The sequence below is a fragment of the Xenopus tropicalis genome, chromosome 1 (genome assembly GCF_000004195.4).
Source record: "Xenopus tropicalis strain Nigerian chromosome 1, UCB_Xtro_10.0, whole genome shotgun sequence".
NCBI lineage: Eukaryota > Metazoa > Chordata > Amphibia > Anura > Pipidae > Xenopus > Xenopus tropicalis.
The window spans coordinates 29,069,843-29,084,850 of record NC_030677.2 but is presented as its reverse complement, the minus strand read 5'-3'; the positions used below and the strand labels follow the sequence as shown (position 1 = coordinate 29,084,850).

At 38.5% G+C, this 15,008-nt stretch overlaps 1 protein-coding gene across 2 annotated transcripts in view; it reads right to left on the bottom strand.

The window, feature by feature from the left end:
• Window positions 1–15,008, bottom strand: part of LOC100488482 — a 127,034-nt gene that overhangs the window by 29,274 nt on the left and 82,752 nt on the right. Inside the window, exons 13-20 of one of the 2 annotated variants that reach the window (XM_031895348.1) lie at window positions 11,122–11,214; window positions 10,677–10,796; window positions 9,398–9,498; window positions 8,653–8,758; window positions 7,014–7,136; window positions 5,340–5,441; window positions 3,331–3,452; window positions 2,129–2,241 (exon numbers count right to left, since the gene is read on the bottom strand). In XM_031895348.1, coding sequence (XP_031751208.1) covers window positions 2,129–2,241; window positions 3,331–3,452; window positions 5,340–5,441; window positions 7,014–7,136; window positions 8,653–8,758; window positions 9,398–9,498; window positions 10,677–10,796; window positions 11,122–11,214 — 880 coding nt within the window. Of the gene's footprint in view, window positions 1–2,099; window positions 2,242–3,330; window positions 3,453–5,339; window positions 5,442–7,013; window positions 7,137–8,652; window positions 8,759–9,397; window positions 9,499–10,676; window positions 10,797–11,121; window positions 11,215–15,008 lie in introns of both variants that reach the window. The other variant, XM_031895347.1, reaches the window with a different exon arrangement.

The window sequence follows — 15,008 nt, the reverse complement described above, 5'->3', positions numbered from 1 at the left end:
TACAGACCCATACTGACCTATCTATACACTCACCTACAGACCCATACTGACCTATCTATCCACTCACATACAGACCCATACTGACCTATCTATCCACTCACATACAGACCCATACTGAACTATCTATACACTCACATACAGACCCATACTGACCTATCTATATACTCACATACAGACCCATACTGACCTATCTATATACTCACATACAGACCCACACTGACCTATCTATCCACTCACATACAGACCCATACTGACCTATCTATCCACTCACATACAGACCCATACTGACCTATCTATCCACTCACATACAGACCCACACTGACCTATCTATACACTCACATACAGACCCATCTATCCACTCACATACAGACCCATACTGACCTATCTATCCACTCACATACAGACCCACACTGACCTATCTATACACTCACATACAGACCCACACTGACCTATCTATACACTCACATACAGACCCATACTGACCTATCTATACACTCACATACAGCCCCACACTGACCTATCTATACACTCACATACAGACCCATACTGACCCATCTATCCACTCACATACAGACCCACACTGACCTATCTATCCACTCACGTACAGACCCACACTGACCTATCTATCCACTCACATACAGACCCATACTGACCTATCTATCCACTCACATACAGACCCATACTGACCCATCTATCCACTCACATACAGACCCATACTGACCCATCTATCCACTCACATACAGACCCATACTGACCTATCTATCCACTCACATACAGACCCACACTGACCTATCTATCCACTCACATACAGACCCATACTGACCTATCTATATACTCGCATACATAAACTATATATACCAACAGTACAATCAGTACTAACTGTAGGTTTTAGTATCACAATAGCTTTGGATACCATGCGTGTTCAAGACTAGGGACTAGGGTACGTAGGGCATAGTGTACCTGAAATGGATGCTAAAAGTGTGTGGTGAGGAGCATCAACCCTGACAGACTCGGGAGAATCGAGGTAAGTAGGCTGGAGACTTGGGCCTGGGGAACCCTAACTGTCAAAAGTGTGTGGTGGGAAGATTAACATGTCAAGGGAGCATTGGACACCACATAATACTGGTGTGGGGGTATTCAGAGCTAGGAAGAAACTTATATTTACTGGCAACTTTCATATCAATCGTCTGCAAGCTGACGATTGGACGTGACCCCCCCCCCCCCCCCCCGCACATTGAGTACAAGCACATGCACATGAGAGAGTGACAAACATGGGATGTGGTACAATTGTCAGAGTGACTACAACCCCCTTGCACAACTAAAAATTGCATTCAGTAATCCTCCATGGCCCTGAACTAGGGATGGGCAGACAGATAAAGTATGTTTCTAGCGCTTCCCTCTGCGGCCTAGGCAAGTGCCTTTTCTGCCTACCCCTAATTCCAGCCCTGCTTCCTACACAAATGAATGAATTCTTTCCCTCTGACCTGAGGCAGAAGACCCTCCACATCTAACTACTGGTGGCTATGAGCATGTGTGATTTGCCATAACCCGAAGTCAGTGTTCACTAATACATTTTCAATAAACCAGAACCAGGTTTTCACAATTCCCTTTTCAATATTAAAATTACAAAACTTTGTTATCCATTTACAATATCTTTTCAGATCTGGTTAAAAAAAAAACCTTCATCCCCAAAACATCAGTGAACCTCCACTATTTTTGACTTTAGTGTTGGGGTTTTTTATTTGAAGGCTTCATTATTTTCAGGTCAGTGCTGCTGGGACTTCTGAAACTTCTCTGTATGGTTGCTACTGTTAGTTAGCCTGGCAACCAGTAGTCAGATTCATTATAAATGTAAAGAAAGTACATAGCTATTAAGACTCTTTTCTCTCCAGTCTGTTTTTCCAAACTAAAGACCAAAGAACAAAAATTACATGATTCTAAAATCCACAGATTGTAAACAATAAAAATAAATAATAATAAAAAAAAACAAATGGAAAATTTTCTGAAATTATCACTGTCAACATCATACTAAATTACTTAATGCTATGGTGAGCTACACCATGAATTCACTAGAATAAAAATATGTCACTGTAACTTACATTTTCCTTTGCACTTTTCACATAAATACCTTTTTCAAAATTTGGTATAAGTATGGTTTCTTTAAAACATTGGTTTTGACTCTTCTCAAAACATTTCCTCATTGTTTTTACATTGAAAGGTCGCCTTTTGTTGCCAACATACCTAGAAAATAAAATAATTTGTGGGCAATAACAATTTGGATAGATGTTAAGTACTAACTCTGCTGCTGAATGCTGACAAACTGAAAACAAAATACGTTTGACCACGTAAAGCAATCAAACACATTTAGGCAAACTGACACATCTATCTGCTTTGCAAAATGTCAGTTTGCTAAAACTTTCTTAATTGTCTCTTACTCTCTGTCTATAATTATCTTTATCAAATAACATAAGGGGTCATTTACTTATAGTACTAATGGACTTAAGGCAGCCTTGTAATTTAGCAACGTACAGGAATCTACTTCAACTTGCGTTTGTATTTCCACAACTTGCACGGCAGAAGAATGTACAAGTTAAGGACACAGATGGAGGGCAGGATGTTATTCCATCCATTCTGGCATAGTATAATTATTCCCTGTTTCAGTCTGATTTGAAGAAACAGCTAGTAATGGAATTTTGTAGGTATGGCTTTAGCAAAACACCAAAACATTTTTTTTATGATAGAACCATATTTGCAGAGAAGTGTAGTAATATTTACACAGCTTGATTGAGAATTTTTATTTAACAAGATTTCCAACCCCTTTTTGCAATATCACTTGCTGCTGCGTTAAACTTTACTGAATAATGCATTTGAGGTGATATTCAGAAACACCAAGGGGAAAAATTATTAAAATTCAAGATTGTGTATTTTCTGCAATTTAACGAAATCAAGAATTTAAAAAAAAAAAGTATCTTGAAGCTTTTCAAACTCTAATTTTTAAGATTTATTTATTAAAAAAATATCAAAACTTAAATGAAAAAAATATGGAGTGGAAAGTAGGTTATTTTCAACATTGAACAGTGTGATTTTTGTGGAAATGTAGTATACTAGCAGTCACGAAAACAATTGCAGTTTAAAAAAAAAATAATCAAATTTATTTAAGATATTTTCCCACAATCAAGTTATAAAAACAAACCTTAAATTAGAAATAAGCAAATCAGCCAGGACAAGCAGTCAGTGCTTATATTGTTCAACCAAAAGAGCAATATTTGCAGATTTACTGTTTTTACAATTTTTAAAGTACCAATGTTTTGCTGAATCCTCTACACTTACCAAGACAGTGCGTCATCCAGCTCATTTCCAATGGCGTCTTGGACAAATTGCAAAGTAAAGGAAGGGGGATTGTTTCCTAGCACCATATTTAGGTCATTTGTCAACTGTTGCAGGATATTTCCCTAAAAACACAAGGTAACAAATCACATATAGTATGAAATACCATTTCTATATGTCCTACTAGATGTAAAGCCTATTGCAGCATGCAAAGTGCAAAAAAAGTTGCAATCTGTTATTTGTCTTTTATCACTTTGTACACTGTGTTAGGCCCCCAAATTAGTGATAAATATGAATTCCATGCATATATGGACAACACTGACTTTACATAATATGAAGAGCTAGCAATTCTGCCTTATTTCTCAAGTCTCAATGTAACTGGCTTGGGCAGATTTAAGAAATGTGGTTTGTTTGTATTGAGGCATTGTAAGTGCCTGATGGGGCATGGCCTGAAATCTCCTGGAGGCTGAACATTTCTGATCACAAAATAATATATTTTCTAAACATCACAACATTAATTTTATCAGGAATTTTTAATACAGTTAAATAAAAGTTAAAGTATAGGTAAAGTATAAATACAGAACCCGGCCCCAGGTTTTCAACTAAGACAGTTTTCAAAATTTTCAAATACAGCACTTTCTCCAACCTTATATCCAACAAACTAAATCTGCATCCTCCTTACCTTTTGAAACATTGGCACTCTTAGGCCTACCACAAAAAGGTCTGATCTCACGGATCTACAAAATGCTAACAGACCCAAGAAAATAGTTACCCGTGTCAGACAGAAAGAGAATATCTACAAAATATTAATGTTTTGGTACTACACCCCGGACAAACTTCAAGCTTTATTCCCGGACCACTCCAACACTTGTTGCAGACTCTGTGGTGAAGTGGGTACCCCATTCCACATCTTTTGGACATGCCCCAAGATACAGACTCATTGCAATAATGTAGCAGATCTACTAATCAACTTAACCACTCAGGTATTGCCAAAAGACCCACTTACCTATCTATTGTGGAGGCCCTTTTCTGAGCTTTCCAAATACTCCCAGACCTTAGCCAACCATATTTTAACAGCGACCCGCATAGCTTTAGCAGCTAAATGGAAATTTACAGATCCACCTATTATACCAGAAGTAATTACTAGAGAAAATAACAACAAACACTTTGAGGATAGGATAGCATTCCTTCGAAACAAATCTGCTAATTTTCAAAAGGTCTGGTCTATTTGGGAGTTCAGGGGCCTCGCCAATTAAATGTTTAGCAATATGCAGAATCTCTCTTTTACATCCCGGCTCATCCCAGGTACTGTATATGCATCCCTCAACTAACTTAAATCTCCAAAACCATCAAGGCTGTTACTTACTGTTTTCTTTTTTTATATAAGTTTTCCATGTTTTTTACATCCTCCCTATCCACCCCCCACCCTACCTTATTACCCTCTACTTCCCCTCCCCCCCACCCTCCTATCCCTATCTCTCCCCTACCCCCCCTCCATCCCACTCCCTCCTATTCCCTCCACCCCCACCAATACCAACTTCTAAAAGCAGAAAATTAGTTTAAACTGACAATGTATACTACGTCACCCATGATCTAAATCTATGCTGTGAACTGTAATGGACCAAAAAGACAACTGAAACCCCTAACCCTCCCCCTCTTCTTTTCTGTATCCCCCAAACCCTTCAATAAAAATGCAAGTTACAAAAAAAATACAGAACACGGAAGCAGCAGCCGGCAGTGAAGCTTGCAGGTGAGGAGGGTGAGCGGAGGAACTCAACCCAAACCTGCCCACAAACCGCAAGTGATGTGCCGAAGTCAGCCTGAACCTGTCCTACCCGCAGGTATTCGGCTGACCCGCATATCACTAATAGGCGGGATTCAGTTGATACTTTATAGCAGTCGGACTATCATACAATCTTACTACTGTGCCATTTTCACAAGTTTCACCAGATCTAGCCAACTGCAACAGCCAGATAGTCAGTGGCATGAAAAACCTGTTACTAGACACATACCTTGTATTGTTGAAGCAAGGCCTCTATTCTGGTTTTAATTTCTGTGAAAATTCGAGTTTTTTTGTCTTCCAAGCCATCAAAGAAAATATTGTACAGCAACACCTGCAAATCGTGATACGTGTGTGTCAGTAAATTCAGGTCTTACTGTTACATATCTAACACATATGCATTAAAGGGACAATATAGACCTAAAAATAACTTTTCTAAACAAGAGTACAATTGATTGGACTTTTACTTTCCTAATTTTTTGTCACTTGAAAGTTTTTTTTCCACTGAGCATTCCCCCTTCCTACCTTTGTAAAAAAGGACAATTTATTTAAAGCTCCTTATCTCCCTTTGAGCAAACAAACTTCTCTGAGCAGCAGCCTTTGAGTTGAGAAATGATTTGTTTTATCAACTGTTAATGTGCGTTGCAGGACCAGGAAATGACAGAAGGTACTAAAGTGAAACTGGTTTTATATTTTTGTTTTGTGCTGCAGATAACAAAATCCATATATATGTATTAATTAAATTAACGTATGTCCAGCACAAGACCTATTTATTGAGCTCATGTTAAATAGGTCGCTAAGGTTTTTTTTATTCTGATTGCTCCTTCCCCTGATGAGTGGGCCTGCTCATAATTTTAGTCCAGAAAAGAAAGAGTTTCTTGATGTAACTTTGAAAATTGGGTCCAGTAGAAGTATGTATGAATTAAATTTGACATTTTTCTAGCTGCCATGAGTTTTGCATTAAGAGAAGAATTCCAGCAGAAGTTTTTTAAACAGGAAGTGCAACTATAACATAAAAGGGCAAATATGCATGTTGATTAATCAGTGTAGGGGACCAGAGAACCCTTTCCCCTGTTAATCCGTCTGAAATTGTCCAGCTCGGTTACAAGCTGGAGAGGAATCCGATTGGCTGGAAGCCCCAGTGCAGCTCTGGGAAAAGGGAGGACCCAGAGAGAGACAGGGTTTGGATCCAAAATCCGGAGTTGGCCAGCAGAACCAGATCCAGGTAATTAGAGAGCAGCAGAGAAAGTAAATGTGCAGAGTGGAAAGTAAAGGAACTGCCAGTAACAAGAGAGGCTTCGGTGTGTTCTGCTTGGGACAAGATTTGAGCTTCAGCTCTAAAGAGAGAGAGAGAGATTGCTCTGCCTCCTGCTCAGCTGCCTGTGGATGGCTGTTGCCATTCTAATGTGTCCTTTGTGTGAGGACAGGTGTTTCTCATGAGCCTGCTATGTGGGAGAAACTGACTGTATGTTGGGGCAGGTAGTGCTACCTGGGGGGTTAAAGAGCTCTTGGTGAAGGAACATATTGCTAGGGACTGAACTAAGCAAGGGCATTTTTCTATCTGGAGAAGATTGTGGGACTGTGGCACCATAAGAGACTGTGCCAGGGGATGATAAACCATACAGTTTCCCCAGGGCAGGATTACTGGTCATAATAAATACTGTTTAATGCTTTATTCATCTTTTTATAAATTTATCTTTGTTACTGCAAATTGTGTGCTATTTATTTTCCTAGTGGAATTTCCCTGAGGTGTGCTCCTCCGTGCCCACTAGGTGGCGGCACTGCGCTGTAAATCCCAGTTCCTAGAATCTTTCATAGCAGAGGTTTAGGCTACTGTATTCCAGAGTGTGATCATATTCTGTGGTGCCAAGAAAGGGTTACAGAGGAATGACTTTAACCAAATCACCTTGTATACAGGATTTTTGCCAATAAAAAAAGGACTGAAAACCCCACGGTGTATTATTTTGTTTTCATTTCTCCTCCAGTTTGTTTGTGCTTGTTTGACAGTTTCTTTTAAGGCTGCATCCACCTGCAACACAAAGTATATTGCCAGTCTTAAGTATGCATAACAATAACAGTCAAATAAAATGCAATATTTTGGTGACAGGCGGCTGGCTGGGGACACATTTTCATTATTTTCACGGGACAGTCCCAATTTTAACAACTCAGCCTGCAGTCCCGGATTCTTAATAAAAAGTCCCTCATTTCCTTTTGATCTCCTACACTGAATGCAAAAAAAGCTTCTCAGACTTATTTAGATAAGTAGCTTTTGGCAGAGAGCCCAGAATACTCAACACCTGCACTGAGACACAATTGTAACTAATAAGATAAACAGGTCTCAGGGGGAACTGCACCTTGCAGCCTAAAGGGCAATTTCACATTCATTAGCAAAACTGTAATAACACATAAAACAAGACCTCAAAACCCCCACACATGCGTTCATACTTTACATAACCTGCCAAATTATGGGGTATAATTGGAAAAGTGGGTGTGGTGTTTCTTTTTGTCCCTCTTTGCAATTTTCAATGTATGGGAATGTAGTTCTCTTACCAACTAGACAAACATACTTTAAGTATCAATTTAATTGGAAATGGGAATTAACAAAGATACTGTCTACTTAAAGGGTTTCTTTGCTTGAGTTTTTAATTCCTTTCCTCCAAATAATTAATAACCTGATAATTTAGGTTGGGACAAAACAGGTCACAGCATTATTTGTGCCACCACTGGCCCCAACAGATAGCACATATTCATTCAAAGCGTGACCAATAAAAGGAAAAGTAACACTAAATTTTTTTAAGTAAAAAATCTCTTCTACCCTGCTCCAATAATTGCCCTATCCTGCAAACCACTTAGTATTTTGAATGCTTTATTAGAAAATACCTGCTAAAACTTGGCTTCCGGTCATTTGAACTAAGGCGATACGGCGAAGGAAAAAGCAGCAACCACTATGCGACGATCAATTGATCGAGCCTAGCCTTCTTTATGTATAGGAAGGAGTCAAGCTAGGCTCGATCAATCCTTCGCCGTATCGCCTTAGTTCAAATGACCAGAAGCCAAGTTTTAGCAGGTATTTTCTAATAAAGCATTCAAGGGGCATATTTATTATGCTGTGTAAAAAAGGGCGAGAAAATTCGCCACACATCGCCAGGCTTCGGCGTGTAAAATCAGCGTAAAATCGTCGTACAAAAAAGTCGCGACAATTCGCACAGGTCGTAACGGCTATGAAAAAGTTGCAACAATTTACGAAAAAGTCGTAACGGCGACGAAAAAATCACAAAAATACGAAAAAGTCGCAAAATGTTTGTTTCTAATCCGAATTTTTCCCATTCAGATTCGAATTTGTGGATTAGTAAATCAGCCCCTAAGCCTATACATACCTGAAATATCACTGTTGAAATAACTTATTGTATACAGATAAATTAATATTAAGGTATTTCACCTTTCTGCATTTACTTTTACAAATGTATAGTTGGTACATAACCAATAAATACATAAAATATAATTTACAAAGCATCACATTCTAGTTCCATTATATGTTTACATACCTTAGTATTTACAATCTCTTTGAGCAACTCTACTATGCCCCGCGTAAAGTTAATCAACAGTTTCTTATGATTGCTGTTAATTGTAGATTCCAGGGTGTCTTTTATTCTGAAACAGTCAAATAAAGCATTTTATTCCTTGTGGCCTATAAAAATATCCAGCTCTTTTTTCAGTAAAAACCTGCAAACAACTGAGTGTCTCTCTCTCCCAATTTATATTATGTACAGCTCTCAATCTCCACTGTGTATTTCTGTCCCTTAATCTACTGGGCAATTTTCACTCTAACCCTGAGTTTATGGTTGCCAACTTCCATTAGTGTCACTTAAAAATGTGGTTCTTGCAGAAACCTGTTAAGCTATGTCTTAGGCATATTTCACAAACAGTATTGATGAAAAGGAAATCGTTGGCAACCCTTCCTAGGCGCTATGAGCCTCTACAAGTCAGATGGTTGCTTAATCCTCTACAGACCCTGGCTGTGTTTCTATATAACCAAGCTGTTCATAACTCAACTTGATATATACATTCCAGCAGTTTTTCTATAGTTTTACATGTCAGCATTTTGTTTATCTGTGTGTTTATCTGTGGGAGACACTGGCAAAAAGAAATACAGAGCAAGGACAAAATGCAAAAAATGTCCAAAATTGGCATAGTAATGAATAGTTACACTTTCTATCCTCAAAGAAAATTAAACTCAGTCAAACTCTTCAGATTTTATACATAAGTAAAAATTGTCTACTTGATACTTACTCCCTGTTATTTAACACACACAGTACTGTTCTTGCTGCTTCTCTAACGCCTTTTGAATTGTCAGACATCTCTTGACAAATGTGTGAAAACTTATTTCTTATCTATGAACATTGAGATTAGAAATTATTAAACACAATTCTCAAATGCACTCATCAGATACTTTTTTCATTTGGTTCTTTAAATGTGTTTTAACTGAAAAGCAGGACAACAACTGGAACTGTTTTGCATCCATAGTCTCTGTAGTTGTGACAGAGGCAAAGGGCACAATAGGCTAAGGTGCAAAGAAGCTGTGCAATTTAAACCTGCCCTGTCTGCTCTTTTTATACTGGTGCAATTGTGTTCAGTTAAAATCTGTGATACACATAACCCACCTAATCGTTACCCATGATAACATGGATAATACCACTGGCAAGGACCCTTTTTCTTTTTGCATAATTTAAACTTAATGGTGCATTCAATATTTAGCAGACTTTTATTGAGTACAGGATGCTGGAACTATGAGATGAATGCTACTTTGAGTCTGTTTGGGTGGTGGTGGGGGGAGATAGGACATTTAAAGAAATAAAACTAAATGTTAATGAAACTAGGGCAAACATAGTGTATGCCCTTTGCAGAGACAAAGGAAGCTTGCCATAACCAGCTGCAAAGTTGTCACTACTAGTAAACTTGCAGTTGGTAATGGCAGTTGTTACCTGGCAGATGTAGTGAATTTTCTTTGTTTTATGTTGTTGCTTTATTATTGATACGTTGATACATATATTTATACATGTATAATTATAATATTAGGTAGCTTAAATATTAAAGAAAGACAAAGAGTAACCATGGTAGCATAGAAATGCAGCAGATATCTATCCATGTTCATGGTTTGTTATACTCTATATGGGATGGAAACTACCTGTCAGGATCCAGTTTCCATAGGTTCCATTTATGTTAGGTGACCCACTTCAATGGGGCCCAGATCCTGATTTGAGAAACCCAGGCCAAGAGCTAACAAACAAGAAGATTACTTAAGATGAGATTTGGGGTGAACACATATTTTCCTAGATGGCCTTGAAATTATGGTTTAATGGCTGATACAGCCATGGGACCCCAACAAATTGTTGGATCTCACAGTCGCCTCGAAACTAAAAAAGTATGAAGAACAGTGGCCTTGCACAAAATAGTATAAATAAGTCTGCATCATTCATTTGGAAGTCTTCACTGAAGTACTAGTGGACTAGTGAAGTTCTTTTTTTGTTTAAATGTTTATTATCTTAAAACATGGTACAGAGTCTGTTACCTTTTCAGTGGTTGATTTTTGTCTCGATGACACAAATGTATCCATTTCAGTTATGAGATTGCTAATTCCAGTGTGCTTCAAAAACTTTTCATTTTCCTGAAATACCTTATATTCTTCCCCCTGTTTAACAGACAAATGAAGAAAAGAATTAACATAATATACATATTAACATGTATATTTAAATTAAATAAATGATATGAAGTTACTTGTTGCCAGTGGCACTAAACTATTTTTCTAGACATGGGACAACTGTGATTTTGATGTATGTACAGTATTTAAACATTAGTTATCCCCACAGAACGTTACGTGGATAAAAGGACTTAACTGCCACAGAATGAAAATTCTTCTTGTACAGGCTGACTAGACCACAGCGCATTTGTGTTAATGGTCATATGATATATATGTATACATATTTTAATGGACAATAATAGGCAAGAATTGGTACCTGTTCTGTAGGTTGTGCAAGAATGGAAGTGTGTAATACAGGTAATATAAATGCTGTAATGATGTTTTCTTCCAACTCCTCCTTTTCTGAGTCCTATAAAAGAACCAAGGTAAGTATGTTTAAAGCTGGCTTCAACAGTAATATTATTGAAAAGAGGAAAAGAAAAAGGGCTATTGGAGCTATGGATCTTCTGCATTGTGTACTAGAAGGCTGAGTAAATGTGTTAAACAGGTATGGGGGGCTACTACAGTAGATGAATGTGGTGATGCAAACAATATCCATGCACTGCTATAGATATTATAGAGCTGTCTATTGTACTGAAGAGGACAGAGAGTTTATGATCTACTGCAGGAGGTAATGGGAGTCCATGATGTGTTTCATGAGGCATAGAAAAGCCCTTATGAAGTACAACTTTGCTACAAAGGGCAGGTAAATGTGATTTTCTATAGTACTAAGCAATAATCCCATGGTACAGAACTTTGGGACATGTGCAACTATGGGAAAGGTAATATATTCAGGTTAGACTGTCGAGGTTGGGGTTGTTGCAAGGGGACATGATTACTCTGTACTAGTACATTAGAGGGGATTATAGGCAGATGGGGGATGTTCTTTTTTCCCATAAAAACAATCAGCGCACCAGAGGTCACCCCTTTAGATTAGAGGAACAGAGCTTCCATTTGAAGCAGCGTAGGTGGTTTTTCACAGTGAGGGCAGTGAGGTTGGGGAATGCCCTTCCTAGTAATGGCAGACTCTGTTAATGCCTTTAAGAGGGGCCTGGATGAGTTCTTGAATAAGCATAATATCCAAGGCTGTTGTGATACTAATATCTACAGTTAGTATTAGTGGTTGTATATATAGTTTATGTATGTGAGTGTATAGATAGGTCAGTATGGGTCTGTATGTGAGTATATAGATAGGTCAGTATGGGTCTGTATGTGAGTGTATAGATAGGTCAGTATGGGTCTGTATGTGAGTGTATAGATAGGTCAGTATGGGTCTGTATGTGAGTGGATAGATAGGTCAGTATGGGTTGAGTGGATAGACAGGTCAGTATAGGTCTGTATGTGAGTGTATAGATAGGTCAGTATGGGTCTGTATGTGAGTGGATAGATAGGTCAGTATGGGTCTGTATGTGAGTGGATAGATAGGTCAGTATGGGTCTGTATGTGAGTAGATAGATAGGTCAGTATGGGTCTGTATGTGAGTGTATAGATAGGTCAGTGTGGGTCTGTATGTGAGTGGATAGATAGGTCAGTATGGGTCTGTATGTGAGTGTATAGATAGGTCAGTGTGGGTCTGTATGTGAGTGGATAGATAGGTCAGTATGGGTCTGTATGTGAGTGTATAGATAGGTCAGTGTGGGTCTGTATGTGAGTGGATAGATAGGTCAGTGTGGGTCTGTATGTGAGTGGATGGATAGGTCAGTATGGGTCTGTATGTGAGTGGATAGATAGGTCAGTATGGGTCTGTATGTGAGTGGATAGATAGGTCAGTATGGGTCTGTATGTGAGTGGATAGATAGGTCAGTATGGGTCTGTATGTGAGTGTATAGATAGGTCAGTGTGGGTCTGTATGTGAGTGTATAGATAGGTCAGTGTGGGTCTGTATGTGAGTGGATAGATAGGTCAGTGTGGGTCTGTATGTGAGTGTATAGATAGGTCAGTATGGGTCTGTATGTGAGTGGATAGATAGGTCAGTGTGGGTCTGTATGTGAGGGGATAGATAGGTCAGTATGGGTCTGTATGTGAGTGTATAGATAGGTCAGTGTGGGTCTGTATGTGAGTGGATAGATAGGTCAGTGTGGGTCTTATGTGAGTGTATAGATAGGTCAGTATGGGTCTGTATGTGAGTGGATAGATAGGTCAGTGTGTGTCTGTATGTGAGTGTATAGATAGGTCAGTATGGGTCTGTATGTGAGTGTATAGATAGGTTAGTGTGGGTCTGTATGTGAGTGTAGAGATAGGTAAGTATAGCTTTGTGTGGGTGCTGGGTTTACTTGGAAGGGTTGAACTTTATGGACTCTGGGTTTTTTTCAACCCTATGTAACTATGCTGGTGGCTTACAGAGATGAGCAGCACTAGTTTAATTTTGCAGTGAGCTGAGACAATGTACAAAAGTGTGAGATTAGTTTAAAACTGTGGCGCTTGGGGCTGAAAGCAGGGAAACATTTTGAGGCAATGTTTAATAAAGCCTGAATCACACTACAGAAGACAGCAGTAGGGGATGATAGAGGTGGACACCACTAAAACTAAGATCATTCATCCTATTTAAGGGCTGAAAGAGAGGGCAGCTTTAAGAATACATTTTATTCCGCTTGAGTAAGGCAGGGACTTATAGTCAAATTTAAACAGGAAATTCTTCAGGCTTAACTATAGGGCAGCAATAGCAGCATTAGGTAGAGCAGAAGGGCACTTGTATATACTTCTATATATTGGATTTCTAAACTTCAGCTCTTCAGTTGTTATTAAATTCCCAGCATCCTACCAACAACTAAGATTGTCTTGATGCAGGGAACAGTATTTCAACAATAGCTGTAATGACCCTGGTTAGGTCTCACTTATATATGTATATAAGTGTATATTTGGTCAGCTATCACATAACTAGGCTATCGACAGAAATGGTCAGTTTGCATTGTTACTCCTCCCACATCTACAGCTGTTAATTGTCTCTGCTTCATCCACTCATAATAAAGAGCATCAGAGCATCGACTTGAACAAACTACAGTCGTAGAGTATCACAGGATGCTGAAAAAGCTATTTTTCTGTTTGTATAAACAATTATATTTTATCCTTTCTCCCTAATGACAGGGTCTCAGCTGTTTGTATTGACATGATCAGTGGTCCTTAGCTAAACTACAATTTACTGTTTTTTCATAGGTTTGGGACATAAGATACTAAAGATACTTTATTTATATGCAGTTGTTAGTTTTTCTATTTCATCCACTTTTGTTTTGTAAAAAATCTGTAAGATGCAAAATCACTCCTCTCCTCCTAAACCATGTAACTAAAGGAAATAATAGATTACAGTCTCTTTACTTATTAAAGGACCAGTAACTTAAAGTGAAAATATCAAGTTTGTATTTGTTGACTGAACATCTTCAAATAAATCTATTTCTAAGTTCCTGTTTTAAACAAGAAGGGTTCTCATTGTGTAGTTCTGTAGAGAGCCATGAATGGTATTTGACACCTGTCTTTATCTGGTCTCTGGGTCAGACATTGAGATTTGTGCCTGTGTATTTAGTCGGCTTTTTCCCCATTTACTTTGTCTCCTTTTGGATGCTGTATGTTATGTGCTGAGTTTAGCTTTTTCCTAGGATGACTGGTAGAGGAGTAATAGGTTCTTGACCTCTACAGACCCCGTGACTAAAAGGATACTGAGACTGAAGGAAATTATACAATACATTTCTTCATAGCCACATAATCTTCTATTCTGTTTTCTATTCAGACAAGAGCAGAGGTATAAATGTAAAAAAATTGGAGAAATATCAGAACCAAGTGCTTTTGAGGGTGTCAGGAAGTATCTAAACTTAAATGAAAACTATACCCTTGAATAATGTAGGTTTCTATAAAACTATATCGCACCAAACACAAAACAAACCCTGTTTCATCTAAATAAACAATTTTCATCAACATATAGTTTTTAGTAGTGTGTGCCATTGGGTAATCCTAAATAGAAAATTTGCCGCCCCCTGGGATCATAGGATTCACAGTGCACACAAACAAGCCAAGGCACACATACATGCTAGGCCCCATCAGCCAATTAATGGGCAGAGTTCTGCCTTTTGCCCCCACACTACTTCCTGTTACAGTTAGAGCTGCATTATTTCCTGTCAGGTGATCTCTGAGGGAGCACACAGCCCTTCGCTAAATGGCGGCTCTAGGAAAAAG